This window comes from Dermacentor albipictus, chromosome 3 (genome assembly GCF_038994185.2).
Source record: "Dermacentor albipictus isolate Rhodes 1998 colony chromosome 3, USDA_Dalb.pri_finalv2, whole genome shotgun sequence".
NCBI classification, from domain to species: domain Eukaryota; kingdom Metazoa; phylum Arthropoda; class Arachnida; order Ixodida; family Ixodidae; genus Dermacentor; species Dermacentor albipictus.
This window is the reverse complement of record NC_091823.1, coordinates 185,566,737-185,579,053: the sequence shown is the minus strand read 5'-3', so window position 1 is coordinate 185,579,053 and position 12,317 is coordinate 185,566,737. Positions and strand designations below refer to the sequence as shown.

Below are 12,317 nucleotides of genomic sequence, written 5' to 3'. Positions count from 1 at the left end.
GGAGGTCCAGCAGCAGTCGGTCCACCGCATGCAGCACCTCCACCTGGCCGTCCACCGCCTGGAATGGGTGGTCCCGGTAAGCAGGATGACATGCTTCATTTTCAGACAGGCCACGTGTGCGCAGAACATAAACCTGCTTTGCTTGTCATTATAGTAACATTGACCATTTGGCCACCGTCCTTGTCCATTTGACCATGAGAATGGCTGATCGCTGTTAACAGTGGGTGGGAACAATTGCTGACCTAATGTTCCACTATCTGGGCATGTTGAATCAGCCGGGACGCAGCCTTCTTTTGGTGCAGTTCGCTGCACTTGCATCGGGATGCGCCAGATGCCCGACGGTGATCAGCCAACTTGATGTGACGCGTTCAGCTTTGCACTGCGCAACTGTGTCGCCGGACCAATTTCAAGGAACCGGAATGGCGTCATCCATATATGATGCATTGTCAGTTCAGTTCAGTTCAGTTTATTGTCCTTAAAGACCCCCGGATGGGGTATTACATAAGGGGTAGGTTTAACATAAGTTCCACATTTGGTACACTTCATAAGTTATATTCAAAGTGATCAATCACACGCTGTAGGAATGAAGACAGGCAAGTGATGCTAACAATGCCAGCAGGAAGGCCGCTCCAGTCTTTAGCTGCTCGAGGAATGAATTAGGTGGAAAAATGAGTGGTTCGGGCACGTGGCCGTGCGACTTGCTGCGGATGACTGGTGCGGTGAGAGATGCGTGCTGCAGGAACGATGTACGGCGCATGATGAAGGGTACTGAAAAAGAACTTGTGATAGAGCTCAAGACTAGCAATGCGTCGGCGATTAGATAGTAATATTAGTCCGGATTGTGTTTTAAGTGCGGAAATACTGACATCATATGAATATTGTTAGTGAATGAACCTAGTAGCGCGGTTCTGAACAGATTCAAGTGAGGTGATAAGATATGTTTGGTGCGGGCTCCAGATGGCAGATGCATATTCAAGTTTTGCCCAAACAAGGGACTTGTAGGCAAGCAGTTTTACGTTTTGAGGTGCCTGGCGGAGATTACGTTTTAAAAAACCCAGTGTTTTATTAGCAGATGATATGATGTTAGAAATATGTTTATGCCAGGATAGATCATTGCACACAGTGACACCTAGATATTTGTAGGACTCTGCTAGTTCGAGAGGCATGCTTCTAATTTGGTAGGGAAATACCAGGGGATTACTGCTACGAGCGAAAGACATAACTTTACATTTTTGTACATTAAGTTTCATTAACCAATCGTCACACCATGTTAGTATATTGGTGAGGTCTTTCTGCAGGGCTGTTTGATTGCTGGTGTTACGTACAGTTCGATAAATGACACAATCATCGGCGAACATTCGGATATTACAGGACACATGTGAAGGTAAGTCATTAATATATATTAAAAATAATATATATTCCTATAGAAACCCAATGTCCTGTTTCACCGTCTAATGCTCGATACGCGCTACTGGAAGGGTTCACCTACGCACGAGTTCTGCTTCCTCATACTGATGCTTCACTATCTTCAGTGCCATCACACCCACCCGACTACTTAAAAAGCCAGATGCTAGCTGAACCTTCCAGTGGGCATGTTGGGAGCACCAGGGATGCAGCCGGCCATAAACCTGTTCCTTTTCTTGGTGCAGACTGGTGAATCTCCTTCTTGCTATTGTAAAAAATGAAACAATGTGTTTCTGCTGCTCCTACTATGCCCCAGTATGTTCTACACTATTACTTCTGATTGTTTCAATGTTATGAAATTGCTAATATTGTTTGGGGACATATGAGAAAACCCTGCACCTGACCACCTGAATTTACCGCCAGAGTTAGCAGCTGTTAAAACTATTGTTGCACATGTTCAATCACGTCATGATGAACTAAGGATAATGCTCGACGACGTGAAACAAAGTCAAATCACCCTAGAAGAAACTGTGTCTGCCATTAACTCTAGACTTACCATCGTAGAGGACCGCGTAAACAATTTAGATGAGTGCCAAACTAATGGCCTGCAGCAAGTAATTGCGGACAGAGTTCCTGAAGAAGGTGCCGAACTTTGGAGCATCCTAGACGATTTTGAAGACAGCGCACGTAGGGAGAACCTAATTTTTTACGGTCTTGCTGACTCGTCAAGTGAATCCTGGACTCAATCGGAAGAAAAAGTTAAAGCTCTTGTATTAAGTAGCTTAGGTATGCAGTTATCATCTGGCAGTATATCTCGAGCTCATAAATTATGAGCATACATAGCTGCTAAATGTAGACCAATAATTGTAAAATTTACAAGCTTTAAAACAAAAGATGCTATATTTTCTCATATGGGCAAACTTAAAGGATCACGTGCATGCATTTCGGAAGACTTCTGCAAGCAACCCGCAACTGCCGAAAGAAAGTTTCCGAGTAGGGCAAGGCCAGCGGACAGCCCTTTTCCTTGTGATACAATAGTTTGTTCATCAACAAAAAATGCTTGATATACTTCTCGAAAACGAATACTCTGTACGAAATTCTCCAGATTGCACATCATTCTCCGCTTTCGACAATCGCTTCTACGTCATGGCAGAATAACCCGCCAAAGAGATATCACAAGTCTTCTAAGAGAGGCACGCCTACAAAGAGCAACATATCTTTTGTCTTTACAAACATTAGAAGTGTAATTCACAAACGAGATGATTTGACTTCTATCATTGATGATTGAGCTGTAGATGTGGTTGTACTGACAGAAACTTGGCTTTCAAGTAAAATCTCTGACAATGAAATTTTGCACTGTGAAAATGATTATAAGTTCTTTAGGTCTGATCGAAGCGGAAAAAAAGGCGGTATTGTGCTCATTGCAGTATCAACGCGTCGTTTCTGTCAAGATAATCCAGTCATATCTCCACGAAAAATTGTGTGCACATGCGTTCGTTTCAGAAGTCATGAAGTAATTATTTCTACCTGTTACCATGCACCTCAATCTTGTTTTACGTTCTGTAACTCTTTATACGACGCTTTAAGTAATATTCTTGTACAATACCCAAATTCTCTCCTTCTAGTATTAGGTGATTTTAATTTCCCAGGTATTTTTGGGGGATAGCAGCCATGGCTTTATTTGTACGCATAGAAATGAAAGCTCGGATTTTGTAAATATCTGTCATGATTTCAATTTCACCCAATTAGGAAAAAACCTACGCGAGTTATTACTACCTCATCAAACGTTCTAGATTTAGCCTTTACTTCAATCCCAGATGTGTTTTCAGTATTTACATATTTGCCTTGGATAAGTGACCATTGCATCCTTCACTTTCTTTGCAACTTTCCTTTCGAGCGAGCGCCACAGCACACCAAAATCATAAGAGAATATGCTAGCGCGAAAGCACCGCTATTGACATCGAAATGCAATCTTTTTGCGAATTGTTCCTGCGCTTCTACACGTATAATAGTGTAGAACAGAAGTGGGCAACATTTGAAGCAAAAATGATTTCCCTTATCGTGAAGTATGGGCCTTTGCGTAAAATTCATTCCAAATTTCGATCTCCTTGGTTCATTCCACTGCTCAGCCGTCTATGAAACAAAAAAAATGAATTTACAGGAAAGCAGTATGAACTGATAATGTTGAGCGCTGGACAGCTTATCGAAATTGCGTCTCTGATTACAAGCGTGAACTTGAAGCGGCCAAGCATAATTTCTTTTCAAGCACCCTTCCTTCGCTGCTTCGAAATAAACCGCGCAAATTTGGGAAGTGGTTAGTGGTAAACTGAAACAAGATATTCAACTATATGATGAAACGGGGAACGTCATACCATCTGATATGTGCTGTGTTGCTCTGCATAACGTATCTAAATGTTCATTTTCTGATGATTAGTCTTTTTCATCACCCGTATTTAACAGCCCCTTTTTTCCCACAATGGATCCCATAATCATTGACTGGGTTGGAATAACAAAATTCACAGAGAATCTAAAGGTATCTGCACCCGGCCTTGATCAAATAACTGCTCAGTTTTTGAAATGCGCTGTCACCCACTCGTCTATAATTTTATCTAAACTTTTCAAGCAGTCTAGAAGGCGGTGTCTAGAAGGCGGGAAGAAGTCTAGAAGGCGGGGAAGGTGGTGCCTGTTCCAAAACAAGGTAACCCTTCAAGTACTATCAACTTCAGACCCATATCGTTAACGAGCATTCCGGTGGAACTTCTGGAACACATCATTTTCTCTAATCTCGTGCTTTTCCTTGAATCTAACACCTTTTTTAGTAAATATCAGCATGGTATCCTAAAAATCTTTTCATGTGAGACACAACTAGTCATGTTTACTAATGACCTGTTCTCTTCTCTAGAGCGAGGTTCTTCCATTGATTGTATCTTTTTAGACTTTGAGAAAGCTTCTGACAGAGTATGTCATCGTCTCTTTCTGAAATTAAGTCGACTTAACACTGACCCTTATTTACCTAAGTGGATTGAATACTTTCTCGACAAATGAACTTGGATCGTATCCGCTAACAATTCCGTTTCACCAGCCTGTTTCGTTACTTCCGGTGTGCCACAAGGCTCAGTCCTAGGGCCTCTCATTTGTTATTTACATTATTGATCTGCCGGAGAAACTGACGTCTAACATCCGTCTTTATGCTATTGACTGTGTTATTTTTCGTGGAATACCTACCCCAGATGATTCCGTTTTACTTCAATCTAATCTTAGCACCATTTATTCGTGGTATAACCAGTTATTAATAAAATTAAGTGTCAACGAATGTAAAATGATGAAATTTTCTCGCGGTAGTGCTGTTTCTACATCGTCATACAAAATTAACAAATGTACTCTGTCCTCTGTCACTTCCTATAAATATTTAGGTGTTCACATTACTAACAATCTGTCATGGCAAACTCACATTGAATACGTGACAAACTCTGCCAATCGTACACTAGGCCTTTTACGTCGCAATTCTTCTCGCGCGCCCTCTTGCCTAAAAAATACATTATATAAAACATTAGTAAGGTCTACAATAGAGTATGGTTCGTCAATTTGGGATTCATCTACACCACAGCTAACATACTTAAAGCCATTCAGAACCACTCTGAACGTTTCATTGTATCCAATTATTCCCGCAGTGCCAGTGTACCCGCCTTCAAAACTCGCCTTCATCTGCCAGACCTATCATCAAGGAAACTCCTCCGGTTATCACTATTTCATAATATGTACTATACTAACCCAGAATAAAAAATGACCTTTGTACATCACCCCATTATATTTCAACGCGATTCCACCACAACGTCAAGGTACAAGTACCAAGATGCCGCACGAACCTTTTGTTCAATTCTTTTCTTCCCAAGACAGCATCCGAATGGAACCACCTCCCCGCCTCTGATGCCAGCAATCCGGTTCATTCAGCCTTTCAGACTGCTTTATCTGATATTAGGCAATGATTCACCACCCCTCTCTGTAACTCCATCAGGCATTCAGAGTATTTTGAATAAATAAATAAATCTAAATCAAGAGACGCACTCAGCGGCAGTGTCACGAACGAGACCTTCTTCAAGCAGCTAACAATAATCCGTTACTACGCAGGAACTTCGGAAACCTTTGGAAACAGCCACCACCACACTGCATCGCCAAGGGGGACTGCCATTGGCCCTCAAGTCAACACGAACCATACGTCACTGACAAGAAGCTACAAAAGGATGTGCTGCCCACGAAGAATATACATACGCTCAGTGGCAGTGGCACAAACGAGACCTTCTTCAAGCCGCTAACAATAATTTGTTACTAAGCAGGAACTTCGGAAACCTTTGTATACAGCTACCACCACACTGCAGCGCCAAGATGGACTGCCATTGGCTAAGTCAACACGGACCATACGTCACTGACAAGAACCTACAAAAGGCTGTGCTACCGACGAAGAATATACATACACTCAGTGGCAGTGGCACAAACGAGACCTTCTTCAAGCAGCTAACAATAATCTGTTACTAAGCAGGAACTTCGGAAACCTTTGGAAACAGCCACCACCACACTGCATCGCCAAGGGGGACTGCCATTGGCCCTCAAGTCAACACGAACCATACGTCACTGACAAGAAGCTACAAAAGGATGTGCTGCCCACGAAGAATATACATACACTCAGTGGCAGTGGTACAAACGAGACCTTCTTCAAGCAGCTAACAATAACCTGTTACTAAGCAGGAACTTCGGAAACCTTTGTATACAGCTGCCACCACGCTGCAGCGCCAAGATGGACTGCCATAGGCTAAGTCAACACGGACCATACGTCACTGACAAGAACCTACAAAAGGATGTGCTACCGACGAAGAATATACATACACTCAGTGGCAGTGGCACAAACGAGACCTTCTTCAAGCAGCTAACAATAATCTGTTACTAAGCAGGAACTTCGGAAACCTTTGGAAACAGCCACCACCACACTGCATCGCCAAGGGGGACTGCCATTGGCCCTCAAGTCAACACGAACAATACGTCACTGATAAGAAGCTACAAAAGGATGTGCTGCCCACGAAGAATATACATACACTCAGTGGCAGTGGCACAAACGAGACCTTCTTCAAGCAGCTAACAATAATCTGTTACTAAGCAGGAACTTCGGAAACCTTTGTATACAGCTGCCACCACACTGCAGCGCCAAGATAGACTGCCATTGGCTAAGTCAACACGGACCATACGTCACTGACAAGAACCTACAAAAGGCTGTGCTACCGACGAAGAATCTACATACACTCAGTGGCAGTGGCACGAACGAGACCTTCTTCAAGCAGCTAACAATAATCCGTTACTTCGCAGATTGGTTTTTACACCTTTCCACACTTATTTTTGATTTATGTTGCCTGTCATTGCTGCTGAGGTATTCCAGTGATACCACTACCGATTTACTTTGATCGCACAAACACAAAAGCGTGTGCCTGCCTTTAAGTCTCTACTGCTGCTTCAGTGCCGCATGCTTTTTCTTCCCGGGTGCAATGGATAGTTCTGCTTCCGATATATGTCGGGTTTGAAAGCAGTCGCTTCTAACAGATGGGTCGTGCCTCGTCTTCTCAGATAGCGGGTATGGTTACCATTTGGGCACCTGTTCTGGTACGAATAAGACTACCTACAAAGCAATGGCAGAAACTGTTAAAAAAGCTGGAGATGTCAAACGTGTAATTTTAGCTGCTCGAGGCCCCCCAAAAATAACAAAGCAGGTGCAGAAAGAGCATTCGTTCACTGAAAAGATGCTATAGAAATCAACCACAAAGCTTTGTGAATTGCCAGATATTAAACAGAAACTAGATGTCCTTTTCCAGGTCAAAGAAACCGTGGAAAGTGTGGAAACGTCTGTCCAGCATCTTGCAGATCAGTACGATCCACTACTAGCAGAAATGGAGCTTCAGTCAACTAAAATTGTTGCTTTAAATAAAAGAGTAGGAAAAGATTAAGGCAGTGAACTCTTATCAAAAATTCGTGGAACTATGACAGCAAATGAACAGCTTGGAACAATATAGTAGAAAGAATAAATTAGCACTACATGGACTTATGCAAGCCGACAATGAAAATCTGTTCCAAAAGATAAAGCCCAGAATTTAGGCCTGGTTCAGTTGACTAAACAGGACGTAGAAGGCTTTCATAGACTGCCAACTAAGCGTGGTAAAACCCAGCAGTTCTGGTTCGTTTTTCTTCCCGTGCAACGAAGGATCAATGGATGGCAAAGAAGCCAAGTATGAGGGAAGCTAAGTCCACGGTATACTTTCTTGATAATTTAACAGCGCAGAACAAAAAGCTCTTGTTGATGATGAGGGCAAAGGCTACAAAGAAGCAGTGTGCATATGCATGGCATAGTAAAGGGAAGCTGTTGGTGCGCTAGTGCAACGGTGAACGGGCAATACAGATTGCATGTGATGCCGACCTAATCTAATCTAACAGACGCCGCTGTTGCTGTGTCTTGTTTATATGTTCGCCTTCCTTTTCTTTTTTGATGGCATCACAAACTAGGCCCTTCTACTACGATGCTTTATCCTTTAATTCTGCTGTGCGCAGTTCGCTTGTTCACGAAAATGACAGGATGTCAGTCTTTCATGTGAATACTAGAAGCCCAACAAATAAGCATTTTGAAATACAGACGGCCTTGGGTTGCCTAAATAACAGATTTGATATACTTGCATACACACAAACATGATTCACCAGTCGAAATGATGTTGCTGCTGAGCAAGACGTCACAGGATCGAATCCCGGCCACGGTGGCCGCATTTCGATAGGGGCGAAATGCGAAAACGCCCGTGTACTTAAATTTAGGTGCACGTTAAAGAACCCAAGGTGGTCGAAATTTCTGGAGTCCTCCACTACTGCGTGCCTCATAATCAGAAAATGGTTTTGGGACGTAAAACCCCATAATTTATTATTAAATGACGTTGTATCCTACCCTGGGTACACATTTGAAGGGGTGTTCAGAGAAAACCGTACAGGCGGTGGCGTAGCATTGTACATTAAAGAAAATCTTCTCTATGAATTTTTTTCAGACTTTCTTTTGTTCGTATGCACTACGAATCGATTGCTGTGAAATGTTGTGGAACCCTGGTTGCCTGTATTTATCGACCACCATCTAGTGAAATTGCCGAATTTGTTCAGTTTGTACGTGATCTGCTTGAACATTCATGTATCCTAATTATGCCTGTTGTTTTAGTGGGATATTTCAATATTGATATGTTGACAAACAGCTCCCCACGACGTTTTTTTTTTCTACGAAGCTATTGATACATTTCACTGCACGAATGTTATCCAGTCACCAACCAGAATAACCTAAGAGAGCGACACGTTAATAGATTTGTGTGTCACAAACCATGAGTTGTCTAGCGTTCTATCTGGTGTTCTCACATTTGATTTAAGCAACCACCTACCTATTTTCTGCTTTTTCCCCGGTTAATAAGAAAACGAAAAAAAAACTGCCAGCTCAACAAATCGTATATCACAGTTTCAATCAAGATAACCTGGCTACGTTTAGATCTATGATAGAAAGCATTGAATGGAGCGATGTTTACAATGAAAAAAATCCTAGTATAGAGTTCAATATCTTCCTCGAGCCAGTAAAAAGCAAATATAATAGTGCATTCCCATAGTTAGTAAAAAAAAACTACAAAAAAGTCTAGAAAGCCATGGCTAACAAGGGAGTCCTATGAATGAATTGTAGCACGTGAGGAACTTTTCGACAAATTCATCCCATTAGGAGATCCAGTCATACCGAAGGAATATAAAAAATTAAAAAACAAGTTAGGTGCTCATATAAAAAAAGCATGGAAAGATTACTACAAGAATAAATTGGCCGCAATTTCAAGCTGTCCTAAAAAAATCTGAAATTTTCTTAGTGACCTTATGGGAAGGGCTACGTGTAATGTTCCTAACACATTACCACTCAATAATCTTGACTACAGTGGCGTTGCCCTGGCAGACAAATTTAATGCGCATTTCTTATCCTCTGGTGAATCGCTTCAAAAACAAGATAGAAAGCATGAAATTACCGACTACATTGCCTCTCCAGTTGTAGGTTCTATATTCTTAAAGCCGTGCAGTAAACATTAAGTGTTCCCGTCCCTCCGAAATCTAGACAAATCCTCGGTGGCACGAGCAGATGAACTTAAGGCCGACTCAATTATTGCTCTTGCCAATCTAATCAGCTCCCCACTGCAGCATATTTGTAATGATGCTTTAGACCAAGGTGTATTTCCAGACAGTATGAAAATTGCATTAGCGGTTGTTTTGCACAAAGGTGGCCTCTATGACAACATAAATGACTATAAGCCTATATCTGTCCTTCCTTTGTTTTCTAAGCTACTGGAATATTTGATAAAACAAAGACTGTTTAAGTTTCTCGACACCAGACAAATTCTTGAGAAACAACAGTTCGGGTTTCGGGAGAGGAAGTCAACTGAAATGGCCCTACAAAGTATAAAGGAAAAATGCTTTATAATATTGATGAGAAATGATTCACAATCGGACTTTTCTTAGATTTCAAAAAGGCATTTGATTCTATTAAACATGATATTCTGTTTTATAAGCTGCCGTTTTATGCCATTCGAGGAGCTGCCTTAAATCTGATTCGTAGTTCTCTTTCCGGTCGCGTGCAGTATACATGTTTGAAGTAATAAAACGATGAACACCGACCAACATAAGTGCTAAAAAATGAAAAAATCTAAAAGACGTTTTGGGTTCGCAACGGAAGCCTTGTTCACAATGGTATGATGGAAGGTTCATGGAAGCATATGTATACTTCAGAACATGACGTAAGCAGCACGTGTATGACGGGGGGAGGGTCCCCTCATTTCGATTGAGCGTGTGACGTGTTTTTTGTATCTCCAGCGATTCCAAATACAGCCGCGATTTCAGGTTTATTTCTTGTGCGATAACTCTCGAGCGATCCCAATCAATCTTGTGGCCCGTTGCACCCGTGTGGGCGGCAAGGGCATTCGAAACTGTGCGTTTCTTCTCGACATCTTTCTGATGATGCCTCAGTCTCTGTTTGAAGTTGCCCGATTCACCGATGTATGCGTAGTCGTAATTTGCGTAGGGTATCCTATAGACCACGCCAGGAAACGATTCTCTCGGAAGCCTGTCCTTACCGCCAGCGAGTCCTTGCCTCAGCTAACACACGGGCACGTGCGCCACCTCAACGTCACAACTGCGCGGAATGCGAGGAAAGGTTTCGTTTATCCCTGAAACGTAGGGTATGGCAGCACGCTTTCTCGGTCGGGGATTAGCCGGACGAGCTGGATTGGACAGACGGCGTTCCACAGCGCTCAAAAAGGATGTGGGATAGCCGCTTGCCGAGAGATTACCTCGCACGGAATCCAAGTCAGTGGAACGACTTTCTGCTGTGGTGCAAATGCGGTTCGTATGGTTGAGCAGTGAGGTAGCAACCGACCTTTTGTGAGCGTCAGGATGAACCGATTGAAAGTTCAGGTAGCGGCCAGTGTTTGTGTCCTTACGGTATACGCTGAACGAGAGCCGTCCATCGCGTCTGGTAACAAGTACGTCTATAAAGGGGAGTCTGCTGTCGACCTCTGTCTCAACTGTGAATTGGATGGCCTTTTCCTGAGTATTTAGGTGCACAGTGAACGAATCCAAAGCGCTCCGCCCAATCAGACAAAAACAGTCGTCAACAGAGCGCAGAAAAACGTTTGGCCCAGTACTGAAGGACGCGAGAGCACGCCTTTCCAAACATTGCATCGTAAGATTGGCAGCAGCAACAGATACAGATGTACCCATTGCCGTACTGTGGAATTGCCTGTAGAAGACCTTGACGAAACAGAAGTACGCGTTCGACGTACTTCTGTACGTCATACAGAAGTAAGTCGTTCTGTCGTTCGACGTGGTGTCGCTGTTTACCTCAATTCCGACTGACATGGCTGTGGAAGCATGCACTTCTGCTTTGGAATCTGACAGGACTTTGCCAGACAGGTCACCCATTGGCGTTCCCGACCTCAAGAGGCTTCTCTGTTTTTGCCTTGGAAATACGTACTTCTGTTTAGTAGCCATTCCTAGAACTCCTGCTATAATTATTTGTGCAGACGATGCCAATGTATTTTTTTCTGGCATGCATCTCGATAATATTCATGTCAAGGCTAATGCATGGTTACATGACTTATGAGTATGGTTGAATTTAAATAAACTCGAAATAAATGTAAATAAAACAAAGGTTATTGTACTTAAAGCACGTGAGAAGAGGTTTATTGGCGGCTCCTAAAGCAAAGACACAGCGACCGGGAACGACGAGACAGCCCGAAGCACTGCCCAAAAAGACGCCAAGAATCAACAGCGCGAGCGGATCCGCGCATTGGCGATGCGATGGTGCCGCGATACGGGTCTTCTTCTTCACAATCTCCCCCCGGACAAAAGGAGTCCTGGTACCTTAAGAATCGGGAGGCAGAGGGTCGTGGCAGGGTTTGAGACGCGAGACGTGGACAATGACACGTCCACGCCGGCGTAAATCTTCAGGTGGTGACAGTGACTCAAAGAGAAAATTCACTGGAGACGTTTGCTGCAAGAGTCGGTAAGGCCCTTCAAATTCGAATAGGGACAGACAACCACACAAGAATGGCTGGAGCGTAGGTGGTGTTAGGAAGTATGTCGGTGCGGTTGTCTTTCTGGCGCTGCTGTTGCTCTGCCGTAAAAGAGCACGCTAGCTGGCGGCATTCCTCAGCTTGTCGGGCGACGTCGGACACAGGTAGACACTCGGAAGCGTCAGGACGGTATGGAAGGAGCGTGTCGATGGTATGTGTATGCTCGCGGCCATACAGGAGGAAGAAAGGTGAACATGCCATAGTGGCCTGGATCGCGGTGCTGTACGCGAACGTGATGAATGGAAGGATGCGGTC

At 43.4% G+C, this 12,317-nt stretch overlaps 1 protein-coding gene across 49 annotated transcripts in view; it reads left to right on the top strand.

Moving 5' to 3' along the window:
* Positions 1-12,317, top strand: part of LOC139057671 (collagen alpha-1(I) chain-like) — a 309,476-nt gene that overhangs the window by 207,434 nt on the left and 89,725 nt on the right. For all 49 annotated transcript variants that reach the window (XM_070536341.1, XM_070536339.1, XM_070536338.1 and 46 more), the window contains exon 5: positions 2-76. In XM_070536341.1, coding sequence (XP_070392442.1) covers positions 2-76 — 75 coding nt within the window. The remainder of the gene's footprint in view (position 1; positions 77-12,317) is intronic.